At 46.0% G+C, this 23,075-nt stretch overlaps 1 protein-coding gene across 1 annotated transcript in view; it reads right to left on the reverse strand.

Moving 5' to 3' along the window:
• NMNAT2 (nicotinamide nucleotide adenylyltransferase 2) overlaps positions 1 to 23,075 on the reverse strand; it is a 95,563-nt gene that overhangs the window by 25,338 nt on the left and 47,150 nt on the right. The window contains exons 2-3 of the mRNA XM_019530968.1: positions 4,503 to 4,591; positions 3,664 to 3,731 (exon numbers count right to left, since the gene is read on the reverse strand). Of these exons, the coding sequence (XP_019386513.1) occupies positions 3,664 to 3,731; positions 4,503 to 4,591 (157 nt within the window). The remainder of the gene's footprint in view (positions 1 to 3,663; positions 3,732 to 4,502; positions 4,592 to 23,075) is intronic.

Raw genomic sequence — 23,075 nt, forward strand, 5'->3', positions numbered from 1 at the left:
TGTATGCCCAGTGCAAAGGGGGGTGGGTGCATGTGTATGGTGGGGGTGCTTGTGGAGCTTGCCCTATGAACTCACACATGCGCGTTCCTTCTCCCTCCCTCACTGCGCGCGCGCACACACACTGTGTGCTTTGCTCACTATACACTAACTCACTCACTCACCCCCTTCTTCCCTCATTCTTCTCTCTGTCTCCCCATCCCTTATTGCGCGCGCACACACACACACACACCCCTCCTGCTCCTGGCCCCCCAGGGTACCAACACGGCCCCATGGTCCAGTGATGCAGCGGGGGGCCATGTGGTGGTGAAGCAGCTGCGTGCAGGGAAAGCAGCTGCAGGCAGAAGCTTCTGGGTTGGGGGTGGGGGCAGGACCAGGCTGGCTTTTCTGCTGGCTTCCCCTGGGTCCTATAGCCCCTGTCTCCTGTCACATTTTACAGGCAGCCAGGAGCAGATAAATATTAATTTTCTAAACTTCTTAGGTGCCCTCTGAGCTGGATAAAATGTCCTGGTGGGCTGAATCTGGCCCATGGGCCATATTTTGCCCACCCCTGTTCTAGACAGCAGCTTTGGTAGCTGATCCAGCAATGGGAGAGAAACACGTGGTCCTCCTGAGCATGAAGAAGATGTGTGCCTGGGAGTATCTGCTTGGAATGAAGAGCTTATGATCACTCTTATACTCTCTCTTTTCATGCATCCTGAAAGAGCATTTGGGAGGAAGCTGAGTGAAGGTACACAGGGTTCAGTGGCTGCTGGCAGGGGGTTACCCTGAACTACAGCATTGCTTTAGGCAGAGCGCTGGATGGGAGGTCATCCCTTAGCCCCTGTAGTACAGTGGCTGGGAGACCTGGCAGGGAAATTTTGGAAGATATACTTCCTAACCAGATAGTAGATGTGTGCAGCCAAACATACAGGCATCAGTAATATGCGGCAGTGATGATTGCCACGAGCACAAGCAAAATATAATGAAGACTTGTATTGTAGATGGAGGTGTGTGTACAGCTGCACTGACAGCCATTACTGCTCTTTGTAGATGTACTGAAGGGTTGATAAGAACAGTGCTAGGATGCATAGGATGAGGCTGAAGTATTTGCCTCCACTGAGGCTGTAGCTGCAATAGCCAAGCCTAACATAAATGAGCTTTCTTGTGTAAAGTGATTTGCACCAAGGCAGTTAACTCCACAAAAACAAGCCAGGTGTAGAGAGATGGGCTGTAGCTATTCCCTGGGGCGATTTAATTTAGTCAGCTGTTGTTTCTTGAGAGGCCACAGGGCAAATTTGCCAGTCTGATGCCTCAGATTATTGGTGTTAAGACTGGGATAAAGTGAAAGGCAGTCTTTTCCTTCGAAAAGCTGCTCACTCTGGGCCTGTTTGCCAGGATGGGATACTAGCTAATATTTTTTTCCCTTTCTTACATGTTTATCAGTTGTCAGTGTTGCCAGAATGGTTTCCAGGGGCTTTCTTGGCACTGGGATTTTATGCTTGTCAATCATGGGCTGTGGGCTCCAAATGTGTGAGAATTTCTCTCCCTTCACTATGCACCGTGTTGTGAAAGACAAACCTCCAGTGCTGTAGCTGGAACCCTGCACAGGCTTAATTGAAAACCTAATGAGCTGCTAAATTGGGATTTTTCTTAAACATTTTCTTAGCAATTGAGTGTGCATTTTCTCACTAACCCCACCTGAGTGGCCTGAGACATGATCTCATTAATTAAAAACATGCTGACTGCCTAATGTCTAACCTCTGTGCCACACATGCCTGATCTATGTTCAAAGCAGCTCTACACTTCATTCTGGTCTGCATTACTTACTTTTGTTGGTGCTGACAAAATAATGGAAAACTGTACTCTTTGAATCTGTGCACAGCATATCAGTTTTCAGACATGCATGCTTACCAAAGCCAGGCAATGTGCAATCTCCCAGTTCTACATGCAGGGCCAGCCACCCAAACCCTTCTTTGTTTCCAGAACATTTGATACATTTTGGTTTCTGTCCATGCTATTGTTATGTGTTGTTTTAAATGCTTTTGAGTCTTGTGGGTGTAACAGCTGCCCTTCCATTCAAGCTAAATGAGGGAGCAGTAAAATTTCCTCTCTGTTTCAGCTATTGCTTTAAAAAAAAAAAAAAAAAACGAGGCCACCACCGGACACAGACTGCCAGGCAAGGCTGAGTACAAACTATATCCTGTAGGCTGACAGGTTTCCTGGAGTCCCATCACCATCACAGAGGCGAGGACATTGATTGATGAAGCTGTGCTCTTGAAGCAAGCAGGAGAAAATACCAGAAAGCAGAGGGCACAAAAAAACTGAATGTACAGTCAGAACAAGTATGGGAAAGGTGGTTCTGAAAGAGAGCGAGCTCCTGGGTGGAGTGCTGGCTGAGTCAGGGGCTTGGAAATGTGAGCAAAGACATTCTCTGGTTTTGTTTCAGCGGTGCACAGGGAAACTGGACTTTGGATGTTTTTTTATAAATAAACAGGACCGCATCAAAAAAACCCCTGAGTCTGTCATCAATTCTCTCACCTGGACAACTATAAGACCCCCATTTTTTTTGCTTAACTGCACTGGGCAACCATATCTAATGCTGGCTGCACCTAATCCCCAAATGCACTGAAGTCGACAATTTTACTGGAATCAAGGGACTTGGACTAGGCCCCGAGTGCTCCATCTTTGTCACTCCTCTTGCCTTTCTTTGGCAAGAGGATTTCTCTCCGTCGCTCCTACAAGATTGCAGCTGTCCCTCTTCTTGTTGTGCCCATTCCTGACTCTCCTCCACAACCTGATTTTGCTCCTTGCCTCTCACTTTCCCCCTCACTGTGCAAAGACTGCATCCCTGCACATATGTAGGGGCCTATTTAACTCATGGTTTCACGTATTTTGCAGCAACTGTGAAATCCAGGATTGACTGCAAAACTGGTGAAATCAACACCAAAAAAAAAGCCCTCAATAAAAATAAAATGCTGGTTCCCCAGGCAGAGCCAGCGGTCCTTGTTGCCAGGAGGGGAAGACAGCGGCTGGCGGGTGGCACAAAGGGCAGCAAACAAGATGGTGGCTGCACCCTCGTCCCTCCTCCCCCTGCTGGGGTTTCTCCACCAATCAGTGCCGAGGGTGGGGCTGCATATACAGCAGCCACCAATCAAGATGGTGGCCTCCCCCTCTTCCTTCCACCCTGTCAGGGCCTCTCCACCAATCAGCACCGAGGGGTGGGGCTGCCACAAAGTGACCGCAGAATTAGAACATTAGCCGTGATCAACCCGCAAACCCGGGCAAGTCTCCCTGTGGTTGAGGTGGACCCCTACATGGGTGTGCTCACTCCCCCACAGTAGTCATGAGCCACGATTTAAAATGCACTCTTTCCATGCAAATTATAACTTTTTGGGTTCATAATTAAGGTAATTAGCAGAGGCGTGCTTTAATTACACACTGCGTGCTTAGCAGATAAGGGTGTCTGTCGTCAGCCGCAGGCAGTGGGTTGAACAGAGCTTTGCTTTCGCCGCCCTTGCAGGGGATGTTTGGCGCAGCACTGAGAATCCTCCCTTCCTCAGCTCGGCCCTGACACCCCTCCCCCAGCCTCAGGCACAGATTCTAACCGGGTCCTTGCTGTATGTCCCCGCGCCATGAAAGACTGGTTTTGTTTCCACAACAAACATACATGAGGAGTTATCTCACCTGATCCAGTCAGAGGACTGGACGGCCAGTTGGCACATGATCAGACGGTGTCGGCTGGAGACCAGGCCCTGAAGGATAAAAAATGAGAAAGAGGTCACGCAAAGGCAAAGCTTTCTTTGTACCACATCCTTTTCTCTCTCGATTTTTTTACTGGACTCAATTCCCCTATACTGTGCCAGAATGTGTGACAGACTCCCTTCAAGCAACCTCAGGTAAGCAGCCGTACCCAATGGCCATGATGACTGAACAGCCGGTGAAATATAGTCAGAGCTGCTCTTCCCTGCCAGTGACTGGCCCAGAGGTTTTTCCCAAGTCATTTCTCATTGATGAGAATGAGGCTTTTCATTTAGGGTAAAGAGAATTCCTCCCCTCCATTTAAATTTTATTTTCCAGAAAGAGCTTTTAAATTCCTGAGCCAGTGTCGTGAACCCCAAGAGTTCTCAAATTGTGAAACAGACCTCAAACGGAGAAACTGGAAATGCAGAGGAGAGCTGATATAAATTGCAGGAAACCAGGAACTGTGGCCTAGTGTTGGCAATATTGCTGACCTCACACACATCAGCCCATCAGTTGACCCATATAATCTACTCCAGGCCTCAGCTCAGCTCAGCTTAGCTCAGCTCCCAGAGATTTTTTTGTTATGGCTTTGTCTGTGCTGCATGATTTCTCTCTGCATCATACACAATCTTGGAGCCAGCCTCTGCCAGGTTCCCTGAGGTCTTCATTCAATTAACTAGGAACCCAGGGCGTAACTTTTCCTGTTGCTCACATTCAATTCCACCCTCCTTTAGCGTTCATCGACAAGATCACATATGAAAAAGCAAATGTAATCAACCCACTGGCTTGCCATAGGAGTCATGTACAGGCGAGACAATTCCTCCAATTACGATGAACCGTCCAGTCTTGTGAAGGTAATCTCTGGCTCTTTCTAAAGGAAGACATAAAAGAAACAGTAGGAATCAGTATATACACTTCTCTCTCTATTGCTGAGAACTAGCATGGCCCATAGGCCAAATGTGCTAAATATTCATGTGTAGTTTTACATGAGCAAAGCCCTGAGTTTAGCCATAATTGCACAAAAAACTGGGCAGCCCCTTTTGAAACACTGGCTCTGAATGCTGACTCACATACACAGAATTTAAGTGGATTTATGATACAGTGCACTAATTCACAAACAGGGTGTCCTGGCACCCAGGAGTGCAGCTAGATCCTTTGGAGGATGTAGAGAAGTGTGAAGAGGTAAGTAGATACAGGCAGGCTTAAGCTTGTCCCTGTCCATACCCACTGCCCAGCACCTCTGCAAGGAGGTAAGATCTGTAATATATAAGTTACATTTTGCAATTGGGTGCCACTCAATTCACAAGGTTATGGAGGAGTGCCTTGAGTCCACAGAAGTTGAGAATTAGTGTTCTAGGGGCTGCTCCAGGTACTGGTACCAGCCAACTACTGCTACCAAACAATAAAGTAAATCTCTTAAATCAAGTATCAGAGCTCTGTTATGCAGTGCTAACAATTCACGGCTAAGTACAGATAGTCAAAAAGCCTGAGGCTGAATTGGTTCACTCTTTGCAGGTTAGTCTAAGCTGTGTAGATTGAACTGATAAGCAAATGAATAGACAGTCATTTTTGGTTCTTGAAATGCAGCCACATGCCTGCAGTGGCCCAGGCCAGAAGCCAGTGGGTGTTAGAGCAGGGGTGGGCAATTATTTCGGGTGGAGGGCCGCTTACTGAGTTTTGGCAAGCCATTGAGGGCCTCATGACAGGCAGCCAGGGGCAGATAACTATTAATTTTCTAATTTTTTTAGGGGCCCCGCAGGCTGAATAGAATGGCCTGAAGGGCCACATTTTGCCCACCCCTGTGCTAGAGCATGCCTCCCTGCTCAGCTGGAGCAGACAGTTTGGGCCCAAGGCTAGTCTGCCCACCCTGTAAGGGGGACTGTGAGTTAACTTGAATCTGGAGGGGATGTGGGACAAGATCAATGAACCAATTTAACCTAAATCAGTTAAGTTTGATACTACATCTATCCAGGTTTATCTTAAACTGGTTTCAGCCATTTTGAAAGCAGTTTATGTGCACTGAACTTCTCTTGTGTTACAGATTTGAACTGGTTTCCAATCACTTATACTGGTTTATGTGTAATTTATGTCCCTAGCCTATATGTTCAGGTCAATCCCTGCTGATGATCTTTGTGATGGGAGGGAATGTAAGAAAACAGTTTATATTCAGAATAATATATTACCACTGTCCATCACTGTCTCTTTTAATTCACCCTGTACTGCCAGCCCAGCAGACCTTATCATGCCAATGAAGATGACACCAGATAAGGGATGTCATTGATCTGAATAGGATACTGGTTAATAGTAATCACAGCCATTACCAACCAAAGCCTTTGGTGTCCTACATGAAATGAGCTTGTTGCATCTATCCCATTTTGGGACATGGAAAGGAGTCCATATACCAGAAGCCACCAATGCAGCTGGCAGCATCAGTAGGGCACCAAGGGTCAATGAATAGGACCTGAAGCCTAAGCTTTCTTCTGACTTCAAAAACTGGTCACTGCTGAAACAGGTACGGAAAGATGGTTGTGCTCCAGCCAGAGCCAGGCATGTCCTGTGAATAAATCTGGTCCCTCAGTTGTCAGGGATGTGATTCCAGGACCTTTTACAGCACAGAAGTAATTTAAAAATAGAGTTGTCAAAATGGCAATGCAGGCAATGGAATGGTCTGACTCCTGGTAATGTTGCTAGGCCGAGCACAGTTAAATCTTTGCGAGTCAGGCAGAAAATGAGCCCGTAATGTTATTTCATGCCTCTTTGCATTGTATTCTCTTCGGCACTGTCTGTGCTGGCATGTTAACTGGTTGAGTGGAACCTGTTTAAAAACTGTTTCTAGGTACGTGAGAAGCAGCATGGTCTAGTAGATGGGACACTGGACAAGGCAGGAGGTAGCTCTGTCCCTAGCTCTGTCACTACTTTACTGTATGATCTCACACAAGTCGTTTTACTTCTCTGTGCCTCAATTTCACCATCTAGCCCTTTGTCTCACTGATTTCCTTTCAGGCTCTTTGGGAAGAGATGATTTCTTGCTGTGTTTTCTTGTATCCTGTTTAGAATAATGAGGCCCTGATCTCAGTTGGGATATCTCAGTACTATAGCTGTATGTATTAATGTATGTATGTGTGTATTTGTACATATACATAATATATATCATATGTTTGGCCTAGTCTAAACTGAGTTAACAAGAATTTGTATTTTTAGACCAGCTGAAGATACAGAATGGATTGACCTTTTGGGTTTTCAAAGGAAGATACTAATGCTATGCATAGGCCCCACTGAAGTTGTCATGGCAATCGTTACACTCATATAATGGATGAACAGTGCAGGGCAGCACAGGACACACGATTTGCATATTTAAAAAACCTATGCATTATGTATGCTCCACCCACAGTACAGGCACACAGCACACTGCAGCATTGCCTCTTTCCCTAAGTAAACTACTAATGGAGAAGACCTTGTGGTCAACATGTTTGCATTGCTAACTTGCTTTTTCATTTCACTGAGGTTTAATGGAGGAGGAGGTCTGAGTTGAAACTGCGGGAGCCTCTTTCCTGCATGCTCAAGCTTAATTTCTGTGTTTAAAAATAGAAATGCACCTCAGAAAAATATTCCAGGAAAGAAAAAACAGGAGAGAAAATAGACACCAGCTGGTCACCACTGATGCTTGAAATGTGGTTCTGTTCTGGGAAGACGGCTATTGTAACAGCCACATGGATCTGTGCAGAGTTACGGTTGCTCACTTTAGTGGCAAGTTAAGATCCCAATTCTGCATCTGGATTTGCACAGATAAATCCCAAAAGCTGTGGGCTGCTTTCACTGTTGTGTGCCTTCTGCACAAAGCAAAGGTTCTCTCCCCTTGATCAAACTGCGGGATTTAGCCTGACTTGTACTGGTGCAGCGACCTTTTGTTTGGAAACAGTAAGAGACTGTTAAGGTTATAGCAATGCAGCATATAAGCACTAAGGCATCTGCACAGGCACATGGGCATTGTGATAAATACATCAGTAGCTATAACCCAGAGTGAGGACAAGGCCTTACTTTGTATAATGTCCAGTCCTTAGCACTCCAGAGCCAGCACAGCTATGCTGGACATGCTCGATGTTTTTCCATCTCATGCATCAGCACAGAATTTTTAACTAAGAGCCAATTCTGCCCTCACAGCCATCAAACCCGTGTGCCAGCCCTCAGCATGCTTACAGCTCTGCTTACAATGGGGCTGTTGATTACAATGGAACTGTGCTCAGCAAGAAATAATACTGTGCGATAGAACTGTCTGGAGGGTGACAATTCCATTTTGTGGCAACTCGGGGATGCATTTGTTCTGCATTGGAATGGAAACAATGTCTGAAACATTTTTGTGAAAGCAAAATTGTGTCAAAAGGTCTGCAGGTGTGTGCTTGTGAGCCTGTCAGGTGGAATTGAACAGCTGGTGCTCAAGGCACTAGCCTGAGATGTTGGAGACTCAGGTTTGAGCCTCTGAGCAGAGCATGTACTGTAACCACCAGGCTCTAGCATGTCAGAATACATTTCAGCCTCAATAATGCTGTGTTGCTAGATGCTCTGCGGTAAGAATGGCATAGCTGCTGGCATATGGTGCGTAAGAATAGCTCCTCTTTGTGAGCAGTTATCTACAACCCCCGAAGAAACTGGGGAAATTAACTTTTGGTGCTGGGAGCAACACTTTATCCCCAGAGTGGAGTCTGACAGTCTCCATGCTCTGAACTGACAATGCAGGAGCACTGAAAGCAAAAAGAAACTGGGCTAAGAGAATGTAAGGGGGAATAATTCGAAGCAGCAAAGCCGAGACTGAGTACAGGCTTCTAACTCCTTGGGGCCTTCGAGGGGCTGTTAGTGGTTTGGACATTTCCAATGGCATAGAAACACTAGGAGATGAAGGGTTTGTAGTGGACAAGGGGAGACCTTTTGGAAAACATCAGAATATTACAGTATTCACATGCCATCGCCAGGCAGGATGGTCTAATACAGGGCTGTCCAACTTCTGAGTAGTAAGGGAACCCTAGGGTTGCACCCCATTGCCCCACACTACCCCTACTAGGGGTGGCAGTAGGAAGCTGAAGCCAGAGGAGGGAGGAGAGACCCTGAGGGCATCAGCAGCTGGAAAGGTGAGGAAAGTCCCTGGATGGGAGCTTACAGGCTGTAGTTTAACCCCTTGTGGGCTGCATGCAGCCTGAAGGCCATGAGTTGGACAGCTAGGCTAGGGACAGACATTACACATCAACTGGCTTAAGTGATCAGAAACTAGGTTAACCCTGTAATAGAACAGACATTCAGTGCACATAAACCAGTTTCAAAATGGCTGAAACCAGTTTGAATGTAGTAGCAGACTTAACTGAGTGAGCTCAAACTGGTTTATGCAATGTCTGTCCCAGACCCCTTCCTGATTCAACTTCAGCCAGAGTCCCCCAGCATCCCAGCATGATCTTTGGGCTGGGCTGTCTGTTGGGGGCAGTAGCTCCTGTCATAGCATTGGAGAACACAAGTCCCTTCCTGGCAGGTGATCCCGCTGCAGGGTGGGCAGAGCTGTGGTGAATTGCGTGTGGCAGCACCGGGGCCTAGAGGAACCAGAGTCCTCTGCAGCACTATCGCCGCCACGGAATAAGCCCCTTCCTGCCCCCCTCCCTCTGGCGTCTGGCAGAGGTGGCTTATTCTGCTGCTTGCCCCAGACATGGAGCAAGTGGTGGCGGTGGCTGGGTCAGGCAGACCCCGCTGCGGTGCCCCAGAGGCAAAGAAGGGAATAACTCTGCTCTCTGCCCTCCGTCTAAGGGGCCCTGCCACTGGTGGAGGGGCAGAGAGCAGTGGTGGCAGTCGGGTCAGGCAGACCTGGCTGTGGTCCCTCAGGGACAGTGAGGTTACAGGGGAGAATAACTCCCCACCCTGCCCCCTCTGCCTCAGGGACCATGGCAGCCTGCTGCTGCAGCAGCGAGGAGGGAGCACGTGGCAGACACGGCTCGGGTCCCTGCTGATGGGACAGAGAGGGGGGGATTAAACCCCTCTCTGGTCAATTCAGCTGGCCACACCCTCTGCCCCAGCACAGCTTCCTTACAGCAGGAGAAGGCATGCTGTAGCGCCTCCTGGCTTCTGCAACTGCAGGCATGAGCCTGCATTTCCTCAGTCCTCAAGGAATATCTGTGCTGTTGCAAATCAGTTCAACCTAGGCAGGTTAGACTAACCTGCAAAGACTGAATTAATTTGGGCTTCAGCTTTTTGAATGTCTGTCCCTAGCCTTATGATCTAGCAATTTTCAGTGCTACTTTAGGATTCAGGAGGTGTTGACTAAATTCCCTGCTTTGCCACAGACTTCCTATGTGACCTTGGAGAAATTACTCGTCCTACAGCTACACTGCAGCCTGGCACAGAGCACAGGGAGAAGTGAACTACTCTGGGTACAGAAGCAGGGTAGCCACAGCAGCCTGAAGCTTGTCATGGATTAATTTACCCAGCTTCTCAGCAGCATGCGCTTCCTCTGTACAAAAAAATCTTGTCTTGTGGCTACAGACAGCACTGAGGCAGATCAGGGTCCTCTTTCTAGCTCTGTTTCTGACTCATTGTGAGACTCTGGACAAATCACTCCATCACTGTATGCCTTAGTCTTCCCCTCTGGAAGTAATATTCCACGTCTTCGTAGGTGGCTCAATTCAGACTCTCTGACCAAGAACAGGGTGGCCATATGCCTGACTGTGCAAGCAAAATTGAGATTTCTGTATTCCTACGCAAAGGGCTTGTTTTGCTTGTTGCCATCTAATGAGTTCAGTGTAAGAATACTGCAGCCGCCACCACCCACAGTTCCCTGCATGCAACTCCTTTTGGGAGCTGAAGCTGGCTCTCACGTGGGTTGAAGTTCTTGTTTTCTTTGGGCCTGGATTCCCTGGGCTCTTTCAGAAGAGCCAGAGACGCCAAATCAAACCCAGGAGCCCTCATATTCGGTAGGTTCAGTTTTCTAGGGTGTGAACAATTTTCCTGATTTCTTTCAGTTTCCGTTTGTCTGCTGCCACTGGCTGTTGCTCTTTAAACTACATTCACCCCTTCTCTCTGCCTAACTTCTTCCTTTTAGTGCTCATGTGGTTTCCCACTATAACCCACTTAAGCATTTGTAGTAGCTAGGGAATGATTTATGACTCTCCATTTCACCAGTGCTGCTTTTGACAGCCCCTCAGAGACTGGCGGGAAGGGAAAAGTATTAGCAGCTCCCATCACTGCCAGGACACGGAGAGATGTTGTTAGAGAATTTGTTTCCAGCGCACTTGGTTCTGCTTGTCCATGAAGAACTGCATCCTCTCCATTTGAAAAGTTCGTTGGGTATAATCCCAGCATGAAGTTAATCAGATGTGGCAGAAAGATTTGCTATGGCGCGTCTGCTTTAAAAAAAATTAAGACACCACACAGAGAGGGGGAGGGGGAACCTAGAGCGGTTTTCCCTCTAAGGCGCACTATGTTTTTAAGGATGATCATTTAAAAACTCAGCAAAATGTAACAGTTTGTAGGAAGAGAGAATGTTACTAAAAGAGCTGCCTGAGCATTATATTGCAGAATAGCATGCTTGGTTAAGGTTTCTTTATACTCTTCTACTTCTACTTCCCAAGTTTTACTTGATTACATAGTTTCAGACTCCCCTTGACTTGAAATTCTGCACTGGAGGGTTTTCCAAGGAGATTATTTGGTTTTGAAACAAATATTTATAGAATTCCATTGTTTAAATGACAGGCATTAGGAGGAGTCTTGCTTGTTAAGTTTTCTGCACTGCTGTACCTCACAAATATCTTTGAATTTAAAACAAACTGCACTGAGCAAATGGATCCATTATTACCTTGCTTTCAGTAGCTTGTATAATACCTTCCATGCATCCCAGTTCTGTGGAATACATGAGATGGGTGAGACGGCTTCAGAGTGTTTCTTTCATGCAGGAAATATTTAGTCAGTGCCTTTAGATAATTTATTCCCTGGGGCCTTCCTCCAGCAAGTCCCAGAGAAGTCAATGCTGTCAGCTCTGTTGTGCAGCATGTATACGAATGCATTCAGAAAACTGATACAACAGGATGTCCCAAGGTATCATCAGTGCGGTGTTGATACCCAGGTCCCTGTCATGCCCCCTCTCAGATCAAGCCTTTGTCTCCGTGCACTTTGCCCGCTTGAGAATGCACCTGGAAGAAGCTCCGCTGTGCACGAGGCCAAGGAATTGCTTATCATCAGAAGGAAAAGACTTTTCTTGTGGGGTTGTCTCTCCTTATAAACTAGATGTAGAAATCAATGGTTTGCACTGTGCTGGCACTCAGGAGACCTGCCTTTGCCACTGCCCCACCAAATGACCTTGGGCAAGTACTTCAATGCCTTGTGCCTCAGTTTCCTCTTCTGTAAAGTGGGGTTAATGATACTGACGCCCTTTGTAAAGCACTAAGTTTGATGATGAAAAGTCCTGTAAAGAGCTGGTATTAGGCATGCTGGTAATAGTTAAAATATTCCGAAGCCTAAATCTTTCCTTTGTGATGTAGCTTTGTTATAATGAAGGGTTGTTTCACAGAGCCAGTCTGGTAATTACTGAGGTGTGTGTAGTTCTCACCTTAGAGACCCACCAGCTTGATGACTGGTGGGGCTGTGCAAAACACCATTGTTTTGTTTCGACATCCATTTTGCTGTTCCGAAGGGACATTATTTCATTTTGTTTCATTGTTTTGTTTTGTTTTGAAGCACTGTCCCATTTCGTTTCATTGAAACTATTTCGCTGTTTCGACATTTTGCCCAGAGGCTATAATGGGGAATCATGAAAATGCCTAAAGCTTTGTCATTTCTTGCCTGATTTGGATGCAAATTGCAGGTGTGGTAGCCCCATTTGAGGGCAGGAAGCTTGCTAAGTTTCAAGGAGACAGGTGCAGAGTTTGGGAAACTGCACCTCAAACTGTTCAAAGCACAGCTCCTGACGCTTGCCCGCAGCAGCAGCCTCCTCTCATCCGGGGCACAGATCCAGGGGTTCGCATCCCTGGGAGGAGTCCGGCACAGCCTGGCAGGGGTGTAAGCCCCTGGATCTGTGCCCTGGATGACAGGAGGCTGCCTCTGCCACCTGGGACCAGCACCGGGTGTGGGCTGCGCCCAGCACCAGAGAACATTGCTGCTGCTGCCTATCCTAGGCGGCAGCCTCCTCTCATCCAGTGCACAGATCTGGGGGCTCGCACCCCCAGGAGAAGTCCAGCGCAGCCCTCCCGGGGGTGTGAATCCCCAGATTTGTGCACCAGATGAGACGAAGCTGCCACTGCCACTGCCACCTGGGATTGGCACTGAAGCCAAGTAAACCTGGCTTTGAAACTCAAAACGTTTAGAAAATTTCGAAAAGTTTTGAGTGCCATCGTTTCATTTTGAAGCTGTTTCAAAGCCTTTTGTTTCATTTCAATTTTGTTGTTTCAAGCTCAAAACGCATCGAAACAGCTTTGAAAAGAAACGCCCAGTGAAATTTCGCACAGCCCTAATGACTGGCTCCTCCTCCCACACTGTCACATCCAAGGAACTCCCCTACAAAAATTCCCTCATTCATAGGACCAGACCAGACTGATGGACCTTCCAGTCTTGAATCTTGCTTCTAGGAAAGTGCAAGAAATGTCACTGTATACAACTAGAGTAATTGCTTGTAGGAGGTTTTTGTTTTTTCTAGCCTTTCACAGTGAGCGGCCAGCTGCTGCCTTGAAGCAAGAGGGTGAACTTCCAGTATACGTGTTTCAGTTTCATCCAGTGTGATTATGGATGGTTCCCATTGTACACACATTTAGCCCTCCATATTTTAGGGCTTTAAAGCTGAAGGAAAGGATAGTCTGCAATCCTCTCCAGCCATCCTGTGGGACCTGTTCTGCTCCCAAGTTGAATAGAAGTAACAACCCTCAGGCTTCCCCCTTCAGGGTTAATGGCTGGGATTCTCATTAGGAAACAGTAAAATTATTTGCTAGAAATCAGATTCTCTGTTATAATCAATGGACCATAAACTTGTGAGCTGCCTCCCCTGACTGCAGTGGAATTACTCCAGTGATGAGTTTGGCCCTGGGTCTAGTGCTTTGGTGGTCATCAACAAGCTCATTAGCATCACCATTACTGCCCCTTCCTTAACTACAGCCTCTGAATCCTGTTGAGTTTGCTGCATCAGATGTTCTTCTGGCAGGATTTTAACCGTCTGTCAATTGTTGCTTTTAGTCAAAGCTTTTAGTGCTGGTCTTATTCCCACCGCTGCTGGGCGGCCCTTTCTAACTCAAGGTCCTTTCACTTCAGCCTCAAGCCATATAGCTTTCAGTTCTCACCAGATGCCCTGCAATAAGATGCATGGCCTGGACATATTTGCTTTGCACATGCAGAAACCAATGGAGAAAGCAGTTTAGAGTATGTGTGTACACGTATATGCATGCAGCTGTGCATATGTGCACCATTACAATGGGGCTTCCATACAGCCCATTCTCCTTATCTTAGACGGGGCATTTTATTCTTTGACAAAAACACTGCTTTCTGTTCAGACTGGACTCCCAGGTTGAATGGCTTGGTATAGCTCCTTTCTACTTATCGGAGTTTGGCATGTCTGCAACTTCACTAGCAAATGAGAATAAGACCACAAGTATGTACTGGCTGGCAGGGCAACAGCTCTTCTGGACAAAATACCCTACTGGTCATCAGTGCTGGAAGCTACTGAGGAAGTGTTTCCTTTTTTGGGGGCAGTGTTGTACTGCCGTTTCTCTTTTCCCACCTATAGCAGCTGGTCCTAACTCTTAGGGCCTTGTTATATGTTGCACTTTGAGCCTTTCAAAGGTTAATCAGTGTTAGGGCTAGCTTGAGTTTGGAGCAGTTGCATCTTAAAATACCTTCTCTGAGGGTCCCTCACCTGCACAGCTGTGACTTGCTACTAGAGGGCTGGTGAGCAGGACCCTGACTAGAAGATACAGCTGTGAGTTGCCATGGTGGGGCTGGTGAGTGAAGGACAAGCTTCTATTCCTGCTCTAGGTTGGGGTGTGTGAGAGATGGGTTAGGTTAGGAATGGGAACATGAAGGTGGAAGTTACTGGGAGGTAGAAAGGAAATGGGGGTAGGGAGAAGAGTGGTGAAATGAAGGAAGTGAGCCACTAAAGGGTAAAATAAAAAGAAGTAAAAAAAAATGGTTTTATTAAGAAATAAAGAGAAAGTAAATTAAAGAAAGTCTCACGTTTTAATACATTGAGATTTGGGATTAGGGTATGGGAGGTGCTGGTCATGCTTCCCAGGGTAGCTAGGTGGTAGAAGTGAGGAAGAAAAGCACTTTTGGGGGAGCTACTGCCCCTGCCCTGGGAAGGAAGCCCCAGTTCATGGGGACCTGATCCTGCCCCCTACCTATATTCTCCCCCAACCCCTCTAGACCCCACTCATGGACCCATCTGTGCCCTGCGACCTAGCTAGCTGGCATGTGCTCCACAGACTGTTTGCATGGGTTTGCACCCCTGTGGGTGGGAAGATTACATCTCCAGGGACAGGAGAGGAAGTTGGCTTGGTGCCAGAACTGCCCCCCACCCCAGGCAGTAGAGTTCAGGGGATGGAAAGATTATCTCCACAGAACAGGAGGGTGAGGGAGGAGACATTGTATCCTGGGGTGCTGGAGGACTGCAACTTAGACGACCCATTTGTAAGGAGTGGAACATGAGCTTTGTAGCATGGATAAGAGATAAACTTGCCCTGGAGTGGCATAACTTGAAACCACCTAAAGTGAGCTTAAAACTAGTTTCAGGTGTTAATCTGTAGACAATCCAGGAGTTAAGAGCTCCAGGAGCTGCCTAAAGTAAGTGTGTAAAACAAGGCCCTTGGTTGGTGAAAATCTGTCTACCTTAATTGACTACACTGGAATTGATTTGAACCAACTGTGAATCTGGCCCTATCTGTGTTACACTATAGACCAAAGACCACATTGGAATACATGATCCAGCAGACAATGTGCTGGATTCAGACCCAGGAGGCTTGTGTTCTAGACTAGCCTGAGCTGCTGGACAGCTGCATCACCCTGGGTAAGTCACCATCCCTCTCTGCCTCGGTTTCCCTGCCAGGTTTTTTCTGTCTTGTTTGTTTAAATTGTAAGCCCTTCAGGGACTGTCTAAGTCCTTGCCTCAGCCTCACACAATGGGCCTCTGAATGCTACTGCAGTACAAATATAAAAATAATGTGACACATCCCTGACAAGAGAGATTTCATGACAAAAATAGTTTTTGATTCAACCAAATAGAAATGCTTCTATATATATACAGATATATAGATAGCTATAAAAATATTTTATACTTCAAGATACAGATATTAGATATAGATATATCTATAGCTATCTATATATAGATATCTATATCTATATACATGTATATGTGTATGTGTGTGTGTATATAAAACACAGGCTGCAAAGTAATCCTACTCCAGCTCTGCAATTCTGAGCTCAGGCTGTCACTCCTGTTTTCAGTTCCACTGCCTGTCTTTAGCCATCCTCCCAGCGCACAAAACAGCTAAATTCAGGAGGGATTGTCAGCCTTAGGTCTTAATTTCTTGGTTCTGTGTTCTCTTTTGTCAAAACTTTAAAGTGCTTGGGATTTTGTTCTCTAACACCATGTGGCATTAGCTGCCCAGTTAGTGTAATCAGGAGTAGCTATGCAGAATAGATGTTAAATATACATCTGCAGTGCACTTGCTCACCATCTGAACTCTCTTTGGCAATGGGCCTCCTCCCTGCACCCAGGGTACAGTGACTCTTTTATTGTGCAAAAGATAATAAACGCTGTCTGCAGCCCTGCCGGGGCGGTGTCTAAAGAAAAATTTCATGCTGCACAATACCTCCACTGTTACTCCCAGCAAGCAGAATTCACAGTACAGGACTCAACTCCGCCTGCAAGCCAGGCTCAGCTGCTGCATGAAAAGAAATCATGCTTCTAGGTATGACTGCAAGGACTTTAGGGAATCACCTGCTCTCACCCCAGGGCTAGGGCCCACACTCAGCCTCGGAGTGCAGAAGTCACCCACTATTGCACTAGTGCCAGAATTCTCACATGCTTGTTCTGTGAGTGCAGTGGGATTCACCACAAGCATGTGAGGCCCTGGTGTCAAACTACTTTCTGACTTTATATGCACAGGACACTGGAGATGTTAGTGCACTATAGCTACACGTAGTAGCTCAAATCTAGGTATTAAGAATAACAAGACTAGTGATGTGGTGGCACAGGTTTCTACCAATTACATAACAACTTAACTATTTCAGATTTGGGGACTCCCTATACCTACAAAAAATGGCACTGTTGTGGGCACATGTATGGCTCCGCACAATATGCAAACATATGGATGACAGACCTTGAAGTTCACTTCCTTTCATCCCTCAGGTGTACCTAAGGTACACTGATGACATCTTCTTCATCATACGGAAACATGGGAAGGAATCTCTAGAGAAATTCAGGACTTTAACAATTTTCACCACTTCACCACACCAAACAGACTCTAAAACACCCAGGCTATTCATTTCTTGAATACCACTGGGAAAATTTGCAATGGTCATATCACCACCACATTGTATTGAAAAGCAACAGACTGCTAAAGCTATGGCTGTACTAGCAGCTAGGCACATTATTAGATTCATCATTTCATATATGCTCTGATCCTACTGATATGTCATCTCATATGTGCTTTGGTCCTACTGATTGAGATGCACATCTTAAAGATCTGAAGCATGGATTCCTAAACTTATAATACAATTTTAAAACTGTAGCCACTCAAATCAACAGAGCCAGACTCAGACCCTGCTCCAATCTGTTCTAATACCAACCCCGAGACAGGAACAACAAAATCCCTCTGGTGTCACCTACAGCCCCCAGCTTGAACACCATGGACACATCATTAATGACCTCCAGCTCCTGCTGGAAAATGATGACCATCTGAAGGTAGCCTTGGGGGAAAAATTTGTCCTGGCTTATAGACAGCCTCCCAACCCCAAACAGCATCTTTCTGGCAACAGACTACCTACCTCCTATACTCATCAGTTGTGCTCTCTCATCAATACAGAAGACCCACATCATCACTGTACCAAATAACAAGAATTATTATAACATCCGAGGTTCATTCACCTAATCCTCTACCAGTGGCATATACTATCATTTGCTTACAATACCCCTCTCCTGTCTACAATGGGCAGACAAGTTGATCCCTACATGTAAGAATGAATGAACACCAGTCTGACATCGGTTCCAGAAAGACGCACAAACCTGTGGCAAAACTCTTTAACCTCCCTGGTCATTCTGCTGCTGACCTTCAAGTGGCTGTTCTTAGACAACAAAATTTAAAAAATGAACTTGAATGGGAAATTGCAGGACAAGAAATCATCCACTGACTGGACTGTGTTAAGTATGATCTAAACCAAGACTATGTAGTCTTATCCCATTACTTGGACTAGTTTTTATAAACCCTATGTCCCTCAGTGGGTTAACTGCTTTGTTTTTCTTCCTTCTGCTCGCTCACTTCTCCCAGCAGGCCCCCTCCTTTTTCTTCCACCTCTCCTACCCCTTGTTTTTTAATCACTGCTTTATATTTAGAAGCTCTGCTTCATGCAGTGCCTTCATAGCATATGACATTGGCGATGCATAGGGGGTGCATGCGGGTACACGTGCACCCTCTGGGCATAGTGGTGCACCCCCTGCGAAAAGGTGCTATTGACACTGCCAGCGGTGCCTGTGGGCGGTCAGCGCTCGCCTGTTGCCAACATCTGCAGGTAGTCCACAATTGCCGCTGGCCGCTGCTGCTACTGTTAGCAACCAGTGGTGCTGCCGGTGGTATCTGTGGGCGGTTGCCAACCACTGGTTGGCACTCGCCACCCCCTTCTCCACTGTTGATAGCGCCATGGCCGCTTGCGGGAGCTCCCAATTTGCCACCGCCATGCTCCCACCACTGACAGTGCCACCGCTGCCTGCCGAAGCTTGCCATGCCCCTCTGGGGGCATGCAGTGTTCATGGCATATGATAAAGTAAATTGCTGCTTATGAAAGCTTGTGCATCTCTGATTGAGTTAGTCTATGAGGTGCAAATCTACCCTGCTTTCTACCAAGTACATGCCTAAGGTCCCTGAAAGACTCAGTCTGATCTTCATCTAGTTTGCATCTTCATGGCTGCTGTTGCCCAGACTAGCAAGAGTAAAAATATCACAGCCAGGCACACCTGCAATCATGCTGCAGACATGTACACTGAGACTGAGGAGTTGCATGCTGGGACTATCTGGCTTCACATTCCCAGGCTTCTAATCCACAGGGTCTGGTTGAGGGTTAAGATGCATTTTTCTAAATAAGGATGCTGTGGCAATTGAAAGCCACATCTTTTGTGCCTTTAATGGATCACTAAGCTTACAGACAATAGGTGCGTCAGAGGCTTGCTGCTGTGGGACAAAGCACCAGCAGTTAAAAGGAAACATTTATCTCTGCAGCATGTCATTTGGCTCAAGCAGATGGGGAGAGCACCCTGGAAAAGTGGAATTAAAACATCTTCTGTGCTTTAAAACCCAGATGAGCCTGAGGTTTATCTGAGCCAACCTCTGGCAGACAGAGCATGTCCTTTCAGAGAGAGAAAATCCTGTGTGTGGGGATCACAGAGCAGAGAAGGGGCTACGAAGGGTCACGCTGAACTCGAAGAGGCTGGCATAATGTGAGGAGTGTGATAGTGGAGGACCAATGCCAGAACAACTGCTTCTGAGAGATAAAGTCCCCACCTCGAGGATAAAGCAGCAGCCAGTGGCTCTATCTGGGGCTGGGGGAGATGAGTAATTAATAGTTTAGACTGTCTCTTCTCTTCAGCCAGCATAGTTCACTCATGCTAGGAATGGGTCATTGTTCTCTGCATAACCTACTGCAGCACTTAATACTGACAGGCTCCCAGAGCCTTGGCACAAACACACTCGGCTCCTCAAATTGCCTCCTCCAGGCCTTAATGGGCTCCTTTAATAAGAGAGATGACACAGTGGGGAGGGACAAGCCATAAGGTTCCTCTTCTTGCTTCATCCCAAAATGACCTGAACATTTTAAAGCACTTGTAGTTGCTTCTGATGTGCTAGTTGGGGCCAAATCTCAGCTGAGGTAAATTAGTGAGGGCTCCCTTAGAAGCAGAGGAGGTTCTGCCCATCCTCCCACTTCCCTCTCTGCCACCTCCTTTGTATTGCTTTCCCTGGCACAGATACAGAGCAGCAGTCACATTTTCCTTGTGCAGATGGTAGCTCCCCTACCTGCGTGAGATGCAAGGGAAGAAATGCCTGTGGTTATTTCTGGAGAACAGGATTTAATGAGCAAAATGCCCCTCTGCCTTTCTTCGAGTTTCCCTATCCCAGTACATAAATTAAGGGGGATTGCTTTTAACATCCAGCCAGCAAATACAACAGTTAGCCCATTTGCTGTGTTGTAGGTCACTTAAGAGTCAAACTAATTCCACAGTAGCTCTGAGGACTGATGATGTGAAATAAATTGCTCTGCATCCTGAATCTATTACAATGATCCACGCTAGCTCTGTCACAATTACAGGATTGTCAGTGCTTCCATCATAAAGCACTGTTTTCAGGAGGTCAGAGCTCACACATAAAGATCTTTTTTGGGCTGGTGCTTGGTATGCAGGGCTCAGCCTTTAAGCAAAGGTCCATGCTTTTGTTTTGTTTTATACAGAATGTCACTAAAACAGTTTGTCCTCTGATTTGAAGCAGAAACAAAAAGAGGGGCACGAGGTCTGCACCTCTGGATTTATCAGGCTGTGCAGCAAGAGCCCTAGGCTCACATTTTGAAAAGCAGCTGATTGACATAGGGGCCTAAAGCCAGCAGTTTCAGAAGTGACTAGTGAATCTGGGTGCTAAGGGACCTTGTGGTCAGACAGCACTGAACTCCTGCTTTCTGAAAGCCAGGCCCTTTAAAGAGTCTCCAACAAAACAGAGGCACTGATTTTGAAAATCTTGGCCTATGTATCTAAAGTTACTTCTGTGCAGCAGTATAGCTAAGGGGAGGTGACCAGGGCACCAGCTCTGAGTGCCAAGGGGGAAAAGGAGGTTGTGGGGAGGGGTGCAGAATTAGCAGCTGCTGCACTGCTGGGCTGGCTACCATTGCCACCAGCAACACTGCAGCCACTGACACTGCCCAGGGCGCAGAGGTACCATCTGTACTTCTGTAGACGGAATTTAGGCTTCTATATTAATGGCATAGGAACAGGACATAAGACAGCACTTTCTGGGTCATTGACTCTAGTCCCCAGGTCATATCATTCCTTTCTTAAACCACTCAGCACTATCTTGAAGTTAGTCAGGGCTTTTTGCCACCACTACTTTGACTGTTCCAGAGCTTCATTCCTTGGATTGTTAGAAATCTTCTTCTAATTCCCAGCCGAAATTTATTCAGTTAATACCTGTTTGTTCTTGTGCCAGCATTGTCCTCTAGCTTAAATAGATCTTTTTCCTTCCTGGGGTTTGCCATGCTGAGGTTCTTATGGGGATCAGTCACATCCCTCCTCTTCATTTTCATTCTGTTAGAACTAACAAGCCTAGCTCCTTTAAGCCAGGACCTCGTTGTTCACCCTAGCAGCCCTTTTCTGCACTTGTTCCAGTTTGAATTAATCTTTCTCGAACATAGATGCCCAGAATTTCACACAGTATTCCAGAGGAGATCTCACCAGTGCCTTCTACAATGACATTAATAGTTCCCTATTTAAACTACAAATAGCTCACCTGATACATTCTAGGATTACACTTGCCTTTTCACCATCACATCACATTAAGATCTCATAGTTTCCCTGTTATAAGCTATCCTAAGAACATAAGAATTCCTATTAACTGAGTCAGACAATAGGTCCACCTTGCCCAGTATCCTCTGTCACACAGTGGTATAGGGTGGATGCTGAAAGGGCAAGTGAACTGAGTATTACCAGGGTTTTTTCCACTATTCCTCTGTCACTTCTAGCCTCCAGCACTGAAGGTCCAGGAAGGTGCAATTTAGAGGCTGTATCCCTAACTCCCATGCTCAATAGCTACTGATGCCCCTTTCCTCCAGGCATTTGTCTGATCCCTTTTTGAATCTGGCTAAACTCAGCTTTCACAACATCTGATTCCATACTCTAATTACACACTGTGTGAAAAAAACCTTCCTTTTGTTAGTTTTCACTTACTACATGCTAGTTTCATTTTGTGGCCCCTAGTTTTTCTATTGCGAGAGACAGTAAATAATAAATTCTTATTTTCATAGTAAATCCCTATTTATTTTCCCTTTGCTATTTAATATTTTGTAAACCTTTATCATGTAAACCCTCAAGCATCTCTTCTAAACTGAATAGACCTAGACTCTTTAGTCTCTCCTCATATAGAAGTCCCTCCATACCACTGATCATCCTTGTTGACCTTCTCTAGTTCTTCTATATTCTTTCTGATCGTGTGGGGACCAGAATTGGGCACAGTATTCAAGGTGTGGACGCACCGTGGATTTATGAAGGGATATAATGATACTTTCAGTTTTGTTTATAATTCCCTTCTTGATAATCCCTAATATTTTGTTTACTGAGCTGTTTTTAGTGAACTGTCCACAATGCTCCCAGATCTCTTTCCTATATAGTAACAGCTAATGTGCAGCCCATTATAGTATATGTATGGGGGGGGGTGTTATTTTTATCCATGTGCATCACTTTATACTTATCTACACTGAAGGCCCTAAGAAGGATCTAACATACCTAGGTCCTTCTCCTCAGTTGGTTTCAACTGATGAGATCCCAGTTTGTACCAGAATTGTTGTTGTTTATTCCCTAAATGTTTTTGGTTTATTGTTTGGGGAGTCTACTGCTGTTTCTTCTCTACAGGTTGTTATTTTTTGTAACTCATTCTGAGCATTTCTGGATAGGGTGAGAGATAAATCTGAATAATGCTGCGTGGCCTTACACTTCATACTATTACATTTTATCCACTTTCCATTATTTCTGTCCTTGAAGTCCTCTGGTTCTTTCTAACTAAAAGTACAATCCTCCTCAGTACTGACAGTGCCATCCAGCTTTGTGTCGTCAGCAAATTTCATTAGCATGTTCATCCTTTTGTACCAAAGTCATTAATGAAAAAATGAAATAAGATAGCTTCCAAGACTGACCCTTGAGGAGCTCTATTAATCTCCTTTCAGCCCTGTAGTTCTCTTTTCAACACAAACTCTAGTCATCTTCCTTTCAACCAGTTTTTTGCCCATTTTATAATTTTTCTACTAATCTTTTTTCAGTCTAACTAATAATTTCTCATATGACAAAATATGAAATGCTTTACTGAAGTCCAATTAGGTGCTTTTGAAAATATCACTCTTCAGCAAGGCCTGGTATTTTGAAAAGAGTCTACCAAGTGCCCAAATCC

Source organism: Crocodylus porosus, unplaced genomic scaffold, assembly GCF_001723895.1.
Source record: "Crocodylus porosus isolate Cpor-Errol unplaced genomic scaffold, CroPor_comp1, whole genome shotgun sequence".
NCBI classification, from domain to species: Eukaryota; Metazoa; Chordata; order Crocodylia; family Crocodylidae; genus Crocodylus; species Crocodylus porosus.